The 15,778-nt window shown below is 53.7% G+C and overlaps 6 protein-coding genes across 6 annotated transcripts; 5 read left to right on the forward strand and 1 right to left on the reverse strand.

Annotated features, from left to right (window-relative positions):
* Positions 1-1,367: 1,367 nt before the first annotated feature.
* On the forward strand, positions 1,368-3,721 carry GFA1 (glutamine--fructose-6-phosphate transaminase (isomerizing); the record flags this gene model as incomplete). Its single annotated transcript, XM_066095240.1, has 4 exons — positions 1,368-1,372; positions 1,474-1,544; positions 1,653-1,884; positions 1,948-3,721. The coding sequence occupies 4 exons, from the start codon at positions 1,368-1,370 to the stop codon at positions 3,719-3,721; spliced, it is 2,082 nt and encodes a 693-aa protein (XP_065954724.1).
* Positions 3,722-4,199: 478 nt separating this feature from the next.
* Positions 4,200-5,278, forward strand: IAQ61_001729 (uncharacterized protein; the record flags this gene model as incomplete). The annotated part of the gene is made up of 3 exons (XM_003833550.2): positions 4,200-4,242; positions 4,312-4,477; positions 4,557-5,278. The coding sequence occupies 3 exons, from the start codon at positions 4,200-4,202 to the stop codon at positions 4,981-4,983; spliced, it is 636 nt and encodes a 211-aa protein (XP_003833598.1). The 3' UTR covers positions 4,984-5,278.
* Positions 5,279-6,446: 1,168 nt separating this feature from the next.
* Positions 6,447-10,123, forward strand: IAQ61_001730 (uncharacterized protein; the record flags this gene model as incomplete). The annotated part of the gene is made up of 4 exons (XM_066095241.1): positions 6,447-6,453; positions 6,505-6,788; positions 6,864-9,960; positions 10,020-10,123. 4 exons carry the CDS (start codon positions 6,447-6,449, stop codon positions 10,121-10,123), a joined length of 3,492 nt encoding a protein of 1,163 aa, XP_065954725.1.
* An 822-nt stretch (positions 10,124-10,945) lies between these two features.
* Positions 10,946-12,207, forward strand: IAQ61_001731 (uncharacterized protein; the record flags this gene model as incomplete). Its single annotated transcript, XM_003833552.2, has 3 exons — positions 10,946-11,295; positions 11,429-11,818; positions 11,877-12,207. The coding sequence occupies 3 exons, from the start codon at positions 10,946-10,948 to the stop codon at positions 12,205-12,207; spliced, it is 1,071 nt and encodes a 356-aa protein (XP_003833600.1).
* Positions 12,208-13,193: 986 nt separating this feature from the next.
* Positions 13,194-14,760, forward strand: IAQ61_001732 (uncharacterized protein; the record flags this gene model as incomplete). The annotated part of the gene is made up of 4 exons (XM_003833553.2): positions 13,194-13,288; positions 13,386-13,439; positions 13,497-13,764; positions 13,851-14,760. 4 exons carry the CDS (start codon positions 13,194-13,196, stop codon positions 14,604-14,606), a joined length of 1,173 nt encoding a protein of 390 aa, XP_003833601.1. The 3' UTR covers positions 14,607-14,760.
* A 369-nt stretch (positions 14,761-15,129) lies between these two features.
* On the reverse strand, positions 15,130-15,776 carry IAQ61_001733 (uncharacterized protein; the record flags this gene model as incomplete). Its single annotated transcript, XM_003833554.2, has 3 exons — positions 15,130-15,216; positions 15,273-15,578; positions 15,639-15,776. The coding sequence occupies 3 exons, from the start codon at positions 15,774-15,776 to the stop codon at positions 15,130-15,132; spliced, it is 531 nt and encodes a 176-aa protein (XP_003833602.2).
* Positions 15,777-15,778: the final 2 nt, after the last annotated feature.

Genomic DNA, 15,778 nt, shown 5'->3' on the forward strand with positions numbered 1-15,778 from the left:
CAAGTCTGATGGCGAGGCTGAAGCTGCGGCTGATGAGAATGGCGCTGCATTAGCGGCATGTCTCGTATTCACAACCAGCTTCAAAGTTCAGGCGGTCAAGATAGTGTAGCTAGGTATGCAAGTAAAACGATGGACTAGGTAGCCGTCATACGATATGATGAATGCAGATTCGCCTCCCGTCGTGGTGCAGGATCAACAGAGGAGAGCGGTAGAGGACCAAGATGTCTTGGTACCCTCCTACCTAGGTGCCCATGTTGTCTTGTCATCTTGTATCGGCCGCCAGAAAGGTCTTAGATGGCATGGTTGAGCTTGTGTTCAAGTGTCCAATGCGAAGCTATACCTAAAAGAGCATGTCGTTACTGACGCAACGTGTCGAGCATTTGCTTGTACAGTACATACACAGTAGTCCCACCTAGCAGAATGGCAAAGTCTTGTGGGCAAGCAATCCATGCCCTCAACTTTTTCCTAGTATCGACTTTCTAGATCCTAGACAAAAGCCTGTTACCGGCACTCGAAGACTCTTTCACCACACCATGGAAGGTGGCAACGGGTTGCCAACTACCTCTGTACCTACCTACCTAGGTACACGAATCGCTAGCTGCCGAGGAGTACATAGATACCTTGGCAGCATCCATGGTCAAGACTCAACAGAGACTTCACGGCTGGGATTTATGGTTATAGATAGGAAGACGGTCGAGAAAATAGCCCTAATGCTGCTATTTTCAGCTGCTGCGCCTTCTGGTCCCTGAAACGAGAGTATAGCGGGCGATCAGAGCAGGTGCAACGGGCGCCCGCCATTGGTGGACGACGGAGGCGGGGAATCCACATGTCCGATCGTAGCCCTGTCGGCAGGAAAAAAGAAATGACGAAATAGGGGAACGAGAGAGCGAGGTTGCAGAGAGTCAGAGACTGGGAGTGAGCCTGTTACCCGACAATGCAACTGTATCTACATAGTACATACTCTAGGTAGAGTGGTAGTGGTACTCTAGTGGTAGTGGTAGGGTAGGGTAGGGTAGGTACGGCCACTGTGGTGCGTGCGAATCTTTTGTTGGCGGGGGGGTGGAGACGGAAAGTAGAGATTCAAGGACGGTTGAGGCGAACGCCACAGGCCGCTGCGTATGGCTGCTTTGGCGAGCGACTGCAGCTAACAGAGGGGGAAGAGTGGAGAGGGCAACACTGGGGTGCTTGGCCTGAAAGATATAAAGTCAAACAACCAACACCGCCTTTTGCTCTTCTCACACCATCTATCCTTCACAGCGACCCATACCCTTGACTTGATTGCCAATTTCCTCTCCCACCCCACAAATACCACCCCACCTGACAATCGTTTCTCTGCACGCCTACTATAGTCCATTCGTTACTTCGCCATGTGGTGAGTTTGCCTTCCCCTCCCCGTCCCCCCCCCACCCCGCCCTCGAGGGGTACGCATGGTGTTGCACAAAGAAAGCAAGAACTGACAAACAATGCGTGCAGCGGTATCTTCGGTTACATCAACTACCTGGTGGAGAAGGACAGGAAGTACATTCTCGACACATTGATCAATGGTAGGCTTTCCTGACCCCCTCCGTCTTTCCTTCCGAGCTGTCGGCAATGCTCTGGTGGGGCCCTGGCAGCTAGTAGTAGTAATAGTGGCTAACAGCTGGCTCCCACAGGTCTGCAACGCCTAGAGTACCGTGGTTACGACTCGGCCGGTCTCGCCATCGACGGAGACAAGAAGAACGAGGTCTTTGCCGTCAAGGAGGTCGGCAAGGTCGCTTCGCTCAAGAAGCTGGTCGAGGAGCAGAACTTTGACCTGACCAAGGTCTTCGACTCACACGCCGGTATTGCACACACTCGGTGGGCCACTCACGGCCCACCATCGCGTGTCAACTGCCATCCCCACAGGTACGTCATTAGCATACCCGTGCCAGCTGCCATCATGAGCATTTGCTGACTCGGTACCGCCAGGTCTGACCCCAACTGGGAGTTCTCAGTGGTCCACAATGGAATCATCACAAACTACAAGGAGCTCAAGGTCCTCCTTGAGGGCAAGGGCTTCAAGTTCGAGACCGAGACTGACACAGAGGCTATCGCCAAGCTCACAAAATACATCTACAACGAGCACCCCGACCTCAGCTTCCCGAGCCTGGTCAAGGCTGTGATCAAGGAGCTCCAGGGCGCCTTTGGTCTTCTCCTCAAGTCGGTCCACTTCCCCCACGAAGTGGTGGCTGCCCGTAAGGGTTCTCCGCTCGTCATTGGTGTGCGAACACAGAAGAAGATGAAAGTCGACTTTGTCGACGTCGAGTACAACGATGAGGGTGGTGCGCTTCCCGCCGAGAGCGCTTCTCACAACGTCGCCCTGAAGAAGGGCAACACCCTTCTCGCTCCTCCAGACAAATCGCTCCTCCACCGCTCGCAATCACGAGCCTTCCTTTCCGACGACGGTGTCCCGATGCCCACCGAGTTCTTCCTGTCTTCGGACCCCTCCTCTATCGTCGAGCACACCAAGAAGGTTCTGTACCTTGAGGACGACGATATTGCACACATCCATGAGGGTTCATTGAACATCCATCGCCTACACAAGGATGACGGATCGTCCAACGTGCGTACGATCCAGACCTTGGAGATCCAGCTCCAGGAAATCATGAAGGGCCGCTTCGACCACTTCATGCAGAAGGAGATTTTTGAGCAGCCCGAGTCCGTCGTTAACGCTATGCGTGGACGTCTCGACGCCGTGAACAAGACCGTCACCCTTGGTGGCCTACGCCAATACCTCTCCACCATTAGGCGATGCCGAAGAATCATCTTCATTGCCTGTGGTACTTCTTACCACTCTTGCATGGCCGTTCGTGGTATCTTTGAAGAGCTCACGGAGATCCCAATTGCGGTTGAGTTGGCCTCTGACTTCTTGGATCGCCAAGCCCCTGTCTTCCGTGATGACACTTGCGTCTTCGTTTCGCAATCTGGTGAGACTGCCGACTCGCTCATGGCTCTCCGCTACTGCTTGGAGCGTGGTGCCTTGACTGTTGGTATCGTCAACAATGTCGGTTCCTCCATTTCTCTTCTCACCCACTGCGGTGTTCACATCAATGCTGGCCCCGAGATCGGTGTTGCCTCCACCAAGGCGTACACTTCCCAGTTCGTATGCATGGTCATGTTCGCACTCTCTCTTAGTGAGGACCGTGCATCCAAGCAGCAGAGGCGCGCCGAGATCATGGACGGTCTCACGAAGATCTCCGACCAGTTCAAGGAGGTGCTCAAGCTCGACCAGCCCATCAAGAAGCTCTGCGAGCGCTTCAAGAACCAGAAGAGCTTGCTACTACTCGGTCGCGGCTCCCAGCACGCCACCGCCCTCGAGGGTGCTCTCAAGATCAAGGAAATCTCCTACCTCCACTGCGAAGCGGTCATGTCTGGTGAGCTCAAGCACGGTGTCTTGGCTCTTGTTGATGAGAACCTTCCCATCGTCATGATCCTCACCCGTGATGAGATTTTTGCCAAGTCGCTCAACGCCTACCAGCAAGTCATTGCCCGTAGTGGACGACCAATTATCATCTGCAATGAGAACGACCCTGAGTTTCCTAACGACAAGACCGACAAGATTGAGGTGCCCAGGAACGTGGACTGCTTGCAGGGCTTGATTAACGTCATCCCTCTCCAGCTTATGGCATACTGGATGGCTGTTGCTGAGGGCCTGAACGTGGACATGCCCCGTAACCTTGCCAAATCGGTTACTGTCGAGTAGACGATGTGTGTACGATTGAGAATATACCTCTGCGAAAGAGTTTTTGGACATTGCTTGGTGTTATTGATGATTATAAAGCAAAGCTTTGGAATGTAGCTCGTGAACGGACATGTATGGATTTACGGCAATGTAGGAACGGGCAGATGTTAGCACCTTTTGTATGCAGGCCTGCCATGGCGAGGTCTGGAATGAAAAAAAAAAACAATTACTTCCAACAAATTTTACTGTCAACCCGATTGCACAATTCATTGATATGGCGATCAACGGGCTGTTTCACGAAGCTGGGGCGATGGCACTATTCGACGGGAGGGAGGACCCCTGTCCGCCGCTTGCGGGGCAGCTTACATAGAGGAGCAAGGCGCTGTTCCTGCATTCTTCGGCTGCCCAAGCCATGATAGGTACCCCCACCGCCCACTGGACCATTAAACCACCGAGATAATAGGCAATCACAACGACAGTGCCCACAAAGAGCCTCGATATGACTACTCTCAAAGGCCCCGGCGCAGCCAAGACGTACGATGGTGAGATTCAACCCCACCATGCACTCCCCACCCCGCTTGAAGGCCAAGGCACAGGCTCATGATTCGCAGGCTCTGGACTGCGAATTGGTATCATCCACGCGCGGTGGAATACCAAAATCATTGATGCGCTCCTCGACGGCACGAAGAAGGCGCTCGCACAAGCGGGAGTGAAGGAGGAAAATATTGTCATACAGACCGTACCAGGAAGCTATGAACTGCCGTACGCAGTGAAGCAGTACGTGTCTCCGCCCACACACCCGCCTTTCTAGCAGGAAAACGTGGGGAGAGAGACATACTAACGAGGCAACTCTCAGACTCTACTCTGCCTCCCAGGTGCAATCCTCGTCCACTGGCATCGTCGGTGCAGCCGCCGACCTCCTAGGTTCCACGTCGGACCTCACCTCGCTCTCGGCATCGATGCCGTCCACGGCGTCCAAAACCTCGACATCCCCCTTTGATGCCATAATCGCAATCGGCGTGCTCATCAAGGGAGAGACGATGCATTTTGAATACATCTCCGACGCTGTCAGCCATGGGCTCATGCGGTTGCAGTTGGATAACAACGTGCCTGTCATCTTTGGGTTGTTGACGCTGTTGAGTGACGAGCAGGGGTTGATGAGGGCGGGGATTGGAGGAAAGGGAGGCAATGAGGGGCATAACCATGGGACAGACTGGGGCAATGCGGCGGTCGAATTGGGGGTTAAGCGGCGGGGATGGGTCGAGGGAAAGTTTGTTGACTAGATGGGATGCCAGGAGGAAGGATGCAGTGAACAAGGCATGAGATTCGGCATGGTTGGTTACAAGCAAGATTCTCCGAGGTTTCTCAAACAAAGACCAGTGACGAGTGCTGCAGTTTGCCTACTCTAGACAATGATAAAGGCGGAACCGTCTTTCCCCTCGAGGCATTGAGTCATACAAGTGATCCGTTCTGGCACGGTGATGTCGTCCAACAAGCACGTGCTTGTGTGAGGCGCAATGACATAATTACTACATACCCTATGCAGCGTTGAGAAGAAGAGGACATGTACTCTAGACAGCCATGCGTTTGCTGCAGTATGATTTCTGGCCCATGTGTCAATGTGAACGATAGTGCTGGTCTGGACCATAACAGTAGAGATGCGAAGTCGACGGCGATGGCGACGACGCTTGCTGTACTATAGAGGGCGTAGGTTCCAAGTGCAAGGTTCCGACTGGCTTGCGCATGAGCGATTGCCTTGCTCGAACACGCCAGAACAAAACATCACTGTGGGCAAGTGAGGCAGCAGATTGCGCGATACATGGGCATATATCAGAGGCGTTATAGTTAGGCTGGTGGCAGTTTTTTTTCTTTTTTTTTCTTCTTTCCTTTCGGGAGGGGGCCTGTGAGAGAGGGCTGAAGTGCAAGTGCTGGCGTCTCCTATTTCTTTTCCTTTGAGCCAAAGCTAGCAGCCGTCCGAGCGCAACCATCCCGACCTCATCTGCGAACCTCACATTCCTCGACGGCGGCCGTCTTCCCCCTCTCCCCCTCCCCTTCCCCCATACAAGCCCTGACTGCGCGTGCAGACCGCCGCCAGCTCCTCGCCCATCTCAACCCGATCTTCTTCCCCTAGCCCGCACGCTCTCTGGCCGCCGCTGCTGGGCCTGACACGTCTTCACCGCGTCTGCGCGCGTTGGCTGCATCCTGGTGTGCATCCTGCATCTGTCTGCAGCAACCATAGCAGTCTGCGACGCGCTGCCCCCCTCGCCTCCTCCCCTTCCTTCTTGTTGCTTTCGCTCCCTCATCTACCGTTCTGCACAGCAATGGCGCAGTCAAAGGTCCGCTAAGGCAACGCATCCATTTGCGGTGTGCGGAAGCGCCTCTACGGTGGGAGCCATCAGACGGCCGCTCTGGCATCGAGTCCATGTCCAAGAACAGACGCGGCGAAAGAAACGCCCGGACACTTCGACGGGCAGCTTCGCAGCGCGCGACTTTGCCCTTTCCTTCATATACTGCCACCGCCACCACCACCACCACCACTACTACTACTAATACTACTACTACCACCCCGTCAACTGCTATAGCGCCGTTCGCGGGCCGGGACGCGCGCAGGCCGAGGGCGAGAATTAACGTACCGTCACCCACACACACCAACGATGCGCAGCAGCCACGCGAGCTGCTAAGCGACGTTGACTCGGCCTGCTCGACTCCAACACACGCCTCGTCGACTTTCTCAGCGCCCTCTGCCATGTCGCGTGCTGGCCACCCCACTGCCCTCAGCGCCCTCACCCCATTGACCAGCTCAGACTCATCTCCTCCCGGCAAGCTGCCTAGCCCGCGGTCTGCCAAACCCTCGTATGAGACGATGTACGCAGCCTCTGCTTCTGCTCGCCCGCCACCAGCGAGTGCGTCGACCGTCGGCCCGAGCACCATCACGCCCGTACACACACCGCCTGAGACACGCATATCCGTCTTCCCTGCAGACGGTGTTTTGGGTCAGCGACTGACCTACGATCCCCTCCTCGACCCGAAGCTCGATAAGAAGGCAAAGCAGAGCAGGACAGCCAAATACAATCTCATACTGGATAAGGTACGTGAAGGTTGTACATGAAACTACAGATGTGGTCGTCCTGTGACGCTAAGGCTAACTTGACTTGTGTTGCAGGGCGACCCATCTCCACCTCCAGACCCTCGGCTGGCTATTGCTGGCTACACCACCGGCAATCACGTTGTGAAGACGGTGGGCCCGGCGGCTCCCAAGTCGAAACTCCGCATAGCACCTTATGTCGCAAAGCCCTACTCGTTTGATCCCCGCATCTCATGTGGACCGGGCCCGGCGACACAAGTCGTGGCAACCGGGTTCGACCCATTGACGCCAGATGCGCAATTGCGTGGCTTCTTCTCCACGTACGGCGAGGTGGAATCCCTCCGCAATCAAGTTCATCCCGACAACGGTAGTCCCCTTGGAATCTGTCTTGTGAAGTACCGCGACACTGCGCCTGCGAGGGGTGTGACAGGGATCAAAGCATCCACCTCCGCGAAGCGCGCTGAGCGAGAAGGGACGAATCAGCGCATTGGCCAACACGTAATCAAGGTTCATTCGGATCGCGAGGGACGAAGATGCGCTAAATTACTGCAATTGGCAGTGCAACAGACACGCAAAGAGGAGGAGAAGCTACGAGCCAAGCTTGCTGCAAAAACGGCACACTCAACAGCCCCAACAAACCCTGGAAACTTCGATCTACCAGCAAATGTACCCAAAGGCCCATCTGGCAGAGGTGCGCGACCGCCGATACCGATAGCCCGAGAACCACTTACTCGCAAGGCGGCACTGTCGTACCTCATCGAGAAAGAGCCAATCAAGCCCACACTCAAGCGGAAGCCATATCTCTTCATTGCGCATGCCTATGTGCCCGTGCTTAGCACGACTATCGACCATCTCAAGAAGCGGCTGAGAGCTTTTCGCTGGTCAGCCGTACGATGTGACCCAACCGGATACTATGTGTTGTTCGAGGAGTCTAAACGAGGTGAAGATGAGACGGTGCGGTGCTATCGCGAGTGTCACATGCAGGCTCTGTTTACCTATGTCATGAACATGGAGTGCAACCAATACGGCGATCCAGACTACGAACGAAGCCCCAGTCCGGAGCGCGTGGTAGCGGATAACAAGCGAAAAGCCATAGAAGATCGGATAGCTCGAGAAGAGGCGGAAGATCTAGAATTGGAGAAGAAGCAGCGGGCAGATTCGCTGGATCCTGTAATGGCAGCTTTGGAAACAATGAGGCAGGAGCTCCAGGAGAAGCTCCTCAGCGACATCAAAACTCGTCTGGCTGCGCCCACAATCTTAGAGTTGTTGGATCCTGACTTACACAAGGAAAAGCGCCAAAGACTCAACATCCCGGGCCCACCAAGGAAGGAAGACGATGTACGACCACCAGCGCTCTTGGCACCTGGTTTGGAGGCATTCAGTGCCTCGACACCTAGGTCCCGCAATGCTGGCTTTACTGGTCGAGGCCGAAGGGCACTCGGCGCATTTGACGGAAACCGACAACGCGGCAAGAAGGCTCCTCGGATTGTCAATGCTTTCGCAGACGAAAGAAGAAAGGCGTCTGCTCCTAAACCCAAGATTGCGCGCGGTCTGCATCGCCAAATGATCGAAATGTTCGAGCCGGACGAGTCGGACGATGAGAGACGCAGCGAGTTGACACGCGCAACGGAGGAACAGGAAAGCCGTCCAATCAGCCGCGCTCCCTCAACAGACGTCGAGGACGAGGAGGAACAATCGTCCAGGGCTCACCGTGCAAAGAGGCGGCGTATTGAAACCGGTTGGGGCGAAGACAGCGATGATGAGATGGATGACTCGCATGCGAGAAGCCTGCTTGCTCATTGCATCCACAAGGATCCTGAGAACATGGCTGAGAAAGAGCTGGAACAGGTGCTTGCTATCCTGCCACGTTCATCCCCAATCTGGAAGAAGGCCGACAAAGCATTGAAGGGCTTCAGGAGACTTAGAAAGATTGAACAAGAAGCGGACGCAATCTTTGGCGTGGAAGCAAGCGCGGGTGACAAACTTGAACCCGCAGTAGTCATCACACAGGATGACGAAGCGCTCAGATCGATTGAGACAACCGAGATCCCTGAGACATTCAAGTCCCTCAAGAAGAAACAGGCCGCTGCGAAACCGAAGAAGAAGACGAAGAAGCAGCTTGAAGAGGAGGCAAAGGCCGCAAAAGCCGAGATCACAGAGCCTGCGAGACCAACAGACGACGATCCTACTGAGACCAAGGAAGAAGAGCCAATCATCGAAGAAGTAGTAAGTGAGGAGACGCCAGAAGAGGACGACCGGACTTCTGTCAACTGGGGAGTATCTTCCGACATTCCTCGCAAGACGGTTGAGGACGATCTAAGCGTGGTGATGGACATCGACGGATGGCAGCATATGATCAAAGACGAAGAGGACCTCAAATACCTCAAGTCAGCGTTGGCATCCACACCGGCAGCGAAGATTGGAGATGCTCAGATCTGGGCATGGAAGCAGAAGTCAATCAAGCATCTCAACCGCCCCAGCGGCGAGGAAGGCGTTTCGCGCTCAGAGACCAAAATCAAGGGATACTATGTTCCCAACTCGACAGGTTGTGCCAGAACCGAAGGTGTCAAAAAGATTCGCGAATCAGAGAAGTCGAAATACTTGCCGCATCGTATTCGCGTCCAAGAGGAGCGAGAGGAGCGCCAACGCCGAGCGAAACAAGAAGAGCGAAGTGTCATCTCGGTCGAGGGCTTCAAGTTTTCCACGGGTTCCAACAAGGCCTCTACCGCCAATTCGCGCGCTAATCGCGCCAACAACCGTCGCATGGTCAACGACATCAACATCTCGAAGAACATGTCTGGTGCCGATGGTGATGCTCTACGCTTCAATCAACTTAAGAAGCGAAAGAAGCTCGTCAAGTTTGACCGATCTGCCATTCACAACTGGGGCCTCTACGCAGAGGAGAATATTGCAGCCAACGACATGATCATCGAATATGTGGGTGAAAAGGTCCGGCAGCGAGTCGCCGATCTACGGGAAGCCAAGTATGACCAGCAAGGCGTTGGATCGAGTTACCTCTTTCGTATTGATGAAGATACTGTCATTGATGCAACGAAAATGGGTGGCATCGCTCGGTTCATCAACCACAGCTGCACGCCCAACTGCACGGCTAAGATCATTCGCGTGGACACGTCGAAGCGTATCGTCATTTATGCTCTTCGGGACATCAGTCAAGGTATGACGCACTTTTCTCTTCCGGGTGACTCGAGTGAAGTTTTGCTAACGGTAACGCAGATGAGGAGCTTACGTACGACTACAAATTCGAGCGCGAGATGGACGCCACAGATCGTATTCCTTGTCTCTGCGGATCCATTGGCTGCAAAGGCTTCCTCAACTAAGCCTTTCTTTTCATCTTCCTTACCCTTCACCCTCTATTCGTCTCTCTTAACATTATTTTACATCGTTCTGCCGCCCTGCTTTTTCCTCTCATCCCCACAATCTCCTAGCTTGGGGGCCCTTTCTTCGTGTTGGGTGGCTTGCATGAGGATTTGGCGTTTTGAGCAGTTGATTGCTTCATGCTTGAAGACCCGGTCTCACAACAACAACAACAATGATCACGTTGAGATGGATTTCGCTGGAACAAAGACGCGGAGGGCAAAGAAGAGCACGGCGGCTGTCTTATTATTTGTGCTTGTTTGCTTTGTTAGCCTCTGGTATGGGAATGAGCGACCATGCGGAAGAGGCGCATCTTTTTGGCAGCCCTCCATCATCTGTACTATTTTATCGGTCGGTCTAGAAAAGAGTGAGGGACATGAGCGGTGGGCTAAGGTCAAGCTTTACCCATGCTCAGCTGGCTGGAGGACACGACATGTGTGGGCATCAAAAAGTCCTTGCTTTGGGATAGCAGGGTCAACTAGGGCACGCTTGCTTCGTGTACCTACCATAGGAATATGTAGAACAAGAGTGGTGGGAAAGAGCGCATGATGAGCCGGGCTCCTTTGTTACTTTGCAGTGAGGTGTGATGATGAATTGTAGCTGCTTGCCGTGTAAATCCAAGAAAAATCGTCCGTCACAAAGGGATGCAGGCGACAGCCGCAAGTAGGCAGTGCAATGCTTGCTATTGTTCGGTCGCGAGGATTCAAAAGGCACGGTGTTCGCCAAGCAGCAAGGCGCGCCCCCCCCGTCATAGGTACTTTAGCTACTTCCCCCGGGCCCCCACCATGAACTTGATTGACTTCATTGGCAACTGGCTCGCGGCGCTGTTTCGCTCACCATTGCTCCTGCTACGCGTACTACTCCCACATCCTTTTGCACGTGCTCGGCCAAGTAGAGCTCGAGAGGCTGACAATATGCCCATCTCGTACCATGACGATGAGACTTGGGCGGACATTGAGCCGCTGCCCCAGGATGATGGTGGCCTTCACCCGCTGGCTGCCATTGCATATACGGATGAGTACAGCGAGGCCATGGGCTACTTGCGCGCCGTCATGGCGAGGAATGAGTTTAGCGAGCGGGTGCTTGGGCTTACGGAGCACATCATCAGCATGAACCCCGCCCATTACACTGTCTGGTACGTCGTCTTTGTGTTCCTGTTCGTGTGTCTGTGGAAGGTGCCTCGGGAAAGAGAAAGAGGGCGTGCCCACGGTGACACATGGAAAACCAACACCAACACCAACACCAACACCATGGCTTACCTTCTGCAGGCTGTATCGCGCCAAGACTGTTTCTGCAATTGGTAGATCGCTGCAGGATGAGATTGCGTGGCTCAATCCGACTGCGCTGAAGCACCTCAAAAACTACCAGATATGGCATCATAGACACACCATCATCGATGCCCTTGGCTCGCCAGAAGGCGAAGCCGAATTCATCGACAAAATGCTGGAGCAGGACTCAAAGAACTATCACGTGTGGAGCTACAGGCAATGGCTAGTCAAGCGCTTCGATTTGTTCGATAAGCCAGAGGAACTCGAGTGGACGCACGGCATGATCGAAGATGATGTGCGCAACAACTCGGCTTGGAACCACCGCTACTACCTGGTAGTCGAAGGCCGCAAGGGGAAACCAAGCGAGGACATTGTCCAGCGGGAGATTGAGTATGTCACTCATCATTGGCCATCATGCCTATGCAAGACGCTGACCATTGTACGACAGATACACCAAATCAGCTATTCGCAAGGCTCCGCAGAACCAGAGCCCATGGAACTACGTCTTGGGCATCGTTCGCGCAGCTGGAATGCCCAAGTCGACCCTCAAAGACTTTGCCTTGGAATTCGCTGATGTGCAGAGGCCCGAAGAGGTGTACTCAAGTCACGCCCTGGATCTCCTGGCCGATATCTATGCGGAGGAGGAAAACAGCAAGGAAGAGGCCAGAAAGGCGCTGGATCTTTTGGCGACAAAGTATGATCCCATCCGCGCCAGTTACTGGAATTTCAGAAAAGGCTTGCTAGACCATCCAAAGGTTGCTGCAGATGTCATTGCCTAAGAAGATGGCTCGAGTTTCTGTGGGGGGATCATTGGTTGGTGTCTGTACCAAGGCGTTTTGATGACACCTACGGATCGGATCCGCATGTGCTCTGCTGCGAACATCTTTGCGCGGAGCCGCGAGATGAGGGAATGATATGGAAACGAAGCCAAATTTGCGGAATACATGTTTGACCTGGGGAGTCCAGAGAAGCTGGAACATTTGCTCCACCTGATGCGAGTTTCCCGCCCCGACGGGGATCGTTCACCGCCGTCCCCGCATTCCGAAGTTTTCTTCCCTGGACCTGACCCCCAAGTCTGACGCGTCCACGCCGTTGTTCCAAACTATCCTCGAAAGCGACTGAGTCAATCAAGGACCTGCATCCCAACCAGCGCTTGCAACCGATTCATCTTCTTTTCGATAGGCGTGGTTGTGCCCAGAAGGTGCTCAAAAAGGCGGTAGAACATGGCAAAATGCGAGCTAAGCTGTCGCCGCCCAGAATTTCCACTTTGGGCAATGTCAACCCTGGGGACACGGTCCCTTGGTGTGCCCTCATGCTTGTGTCATCTTGCCGTTGTAGCACATTCGCCCAGCTCTTATCGAGAAGTTATAGGGTAATTCGTTCTGTTTATAGGGTAATCCGTCCAGTCCATAGGGTAATTGGCGCAGACTATGGGGTAATCGATACTAGGTTACTGGTAGTCGGTACGACTGGATTGTTATCGCTACCCCACCGACTCCCCCAGGTGAAATCTCGATTAACAGGTGCATGCCCAGCGATAAGACTCTTGTATATAGGATAAAAGCCTGTGTTCTCCTGGCCTTCTAGAGTCTGGCACCAGACAGGTTGACGATCAATATCAATCATTTCTCGAAACCACTCTCGACTCGAGAATCAAGCCATTCCCAACCGCCTGAGATAGCAACATATCTCTTTCTCTCTCTTCCTCTTATCATTGTTCTCTCAAATTTCCTTCGTGAAAGTTCAATCCTCCACTACATCAGCCATGGCTATCACATACGAGACTGAGGCGCCTCAGCAAACCCCATGGGTGCAGACTCCGTTGCGGGAGTCGTACGCGCTCTCTGAAGCTGCGGGATGGTACGGTCACACTTCCCAAATACCCTTATCTATCCTTTTCTCCCCTCCCCTCTCTGTACGATCCACATGAAGATGAGGGAGTTCTAAATCGTAGAAGCAGAGTCTTTCTCAAGCTGGAGAACCTCCAGCCTTCTGGATCATTCAAGTCAAGGTATGTTCTGGAGAACTTCCGTCTACAGTGCACCGAGATCTGACCCTATGATAATAGAGGCATCGGCAACTATATCCTCCGTCGCCTTGAAGAACTACCCCAAGGCTCTCGCCCTCACATCTTTGCTTCCAGTGGAGGCAATGCCGGACTCGCAGCCGTCTACTCTGCCCGTACTCTTGGCCTAGACTGCACTGTCGTGGTCCCGACCGCAACAGCGCCACTGATGGTGTCCAAACTCCGAGCCGCAGGAGCATACGAAGTGATCCAGCATGGCGCAGCATGGAAGGACGCAGACACCTATCTCCGAGAGCACGTTATGCCCTGCGTAAGTTTTCCCCCCTGCAACACCATGAAACTTCTTAACGTCTTCGACAATCGATACAAATACTATCTTACTAACGCATACCCCAGGCCCAAACAGAAACTATCTATTGTCCACCCTTTGACCATCCGGACATCTGGCAAGGCAACTCGACCGTCATGCACGAAATCGCCGCTCAACTCCCGGGCTCCGTCCCAGACGTGCTCATCTGCTCCGTTGGTGGCGGCGGCCTCATGAACGGCATCTGCCAAGCCATGGACGAACTCTCCATGTACACCCCCACGATACTCGCCCTGGAAACCGCAGGCGCAGACTCGCTCGCTGCGTCCCTCAAGGCGCGGCAACCAATCACCCTTGGCAAGATTACATCACAGGCTACCAGTCTCGGCTGCGCAAGGGTAACAGACGCAACGTTCAAGTATGCACAGCGGAATAATGTGAAAAGTATCGTGCTGCCAGATGGCGAGGCGGCCATGGGCTGTTGGCGGCTTGCAGATGATGAGAGGATCATGGTGGAGCTTGCATGTGGAATCAACGTTGCCCTTTGCTACGATGGGCGGTTGGAAAAGGCGCTCGGCAGGCCGGTGCGACCGGATGACAAGGTTGTGATTGTGCTGTGTGGAGGCAGCAATGTTTCGAGCAAGATGCTGTGTGACTGGAGGAACGAGTATGCTTATATCGAGGAGGAAACGGAGCAAAGCAGGCGTACTGACTCGGCGTTGGGCAGTGAGACTGTGAGTGAGACGAGCAGTGTCAAGGGTGTCGAGGTTGATGGTGTGCCAAGTGGGTATAGTAAGCCGATGGTTATTGAGGGCATCGAGGTGGCTTGCGCAGATTGCTCATAGGCTGAGCTTTCTTGCGAGGATGGTGTGGCATTGGGTTGACGTGTGACTCTCTTTGGCGTTTTGGGTTCAGCGTTGCATAACATGATCTGCCTGGAATCTTGACGAATAGCATGATGGAAATGATATACTTTCATTCTGGCCAATGGCCAAGAACCGTTAAGAGTGACTTAAACTCGTGCCCTGAGCATTGTGTGATATACTGCGTTGCAAGACTTGCACTCACTTGGGCGTTTCTTACCCTAAGTGAACCAGATTAGCGTTCTGGCACTGAAGCTGTCAAAGTACCCCACGTGTATCTCAATGTCAATTGCCAATTGCCAATTGCCAATGAGCCACGGCTAGGGTCTCAACAATCCACGCTTTCCCCAAGATCTCAGTCGAGACTGTGAATATCTGCATGGAGACAAACTCGGAGCACATACTCCCAAAGATGAGACAATCGCTTTCAATGTGAACCTCAATCTTTCTCTTTGGTGCGCAGTCTATGCTACATCGTCTTCGAATACGGCCACGGCCGAGTGATTTACAATCGATCCTTTTCCTCCGCCTTTCGCTGCTCGATGATCTTGTTCAGCTTCTCCTGTTTCTCTTGGCGTAGCGACGTATAAACCTATCCTATATCAGCTTCTATGCTCAAACGGTCACATAGGCCCTTCCAAAACCTACAAAGAACCACAAGACAAGTTCAAAGAAGCCCCATGTGAAGATGATGCTGTTACTCAGACCGGCACCAGAACGCATGGCGTACTCATGCGTCCTTGGCGCAAACATACCGCCCTCCTTGGACACGTATGCATATCCGGTGAGAGCAAACAGAAACACGAGGCGTACGGGTGTCTGTGTGCCCCAGAATTGGTCGAAGACCTCGTCTGAGAGGGAGAGGGCGGTCAGGTCGGTGAGGCCAATGAAGGCGAAGAGCACGGCGAGGAAAGCGGTGGCTGCGGTGGGCGTGTTGAAGTCGCGGGGATTGGGCTAAGCATATGTTAGTGATGGATGCATGTGTGTATATGTGTGGATAGGAGGTTGGCGGACGAGTTGCATAGCCTGTCCTAGGACCAGGACGACTCCTTGCTTTGCAATAATGGCGGGATTCTTCAAGAGCAGCGCGGCAAGCGTGACGTGGAATAACGACAAGCTGCGAATCATTGTAACTGCTGATAGAATCGCCATGT

Source organism: Plenodomus lingam, assembly GCF_022343315.1.
Source record: "Plenodomus lingam strain CAN1 chromosome Unknown contig_13, whole genome shotgun sequence".
NCBI classification, from domain to species: Eukaryota; Fungi; Ascomycota; class Dothideomycetes; order Pleosporales; family Leptosphaeriaceae; genus Plenodomus; species Plenodomus lingam.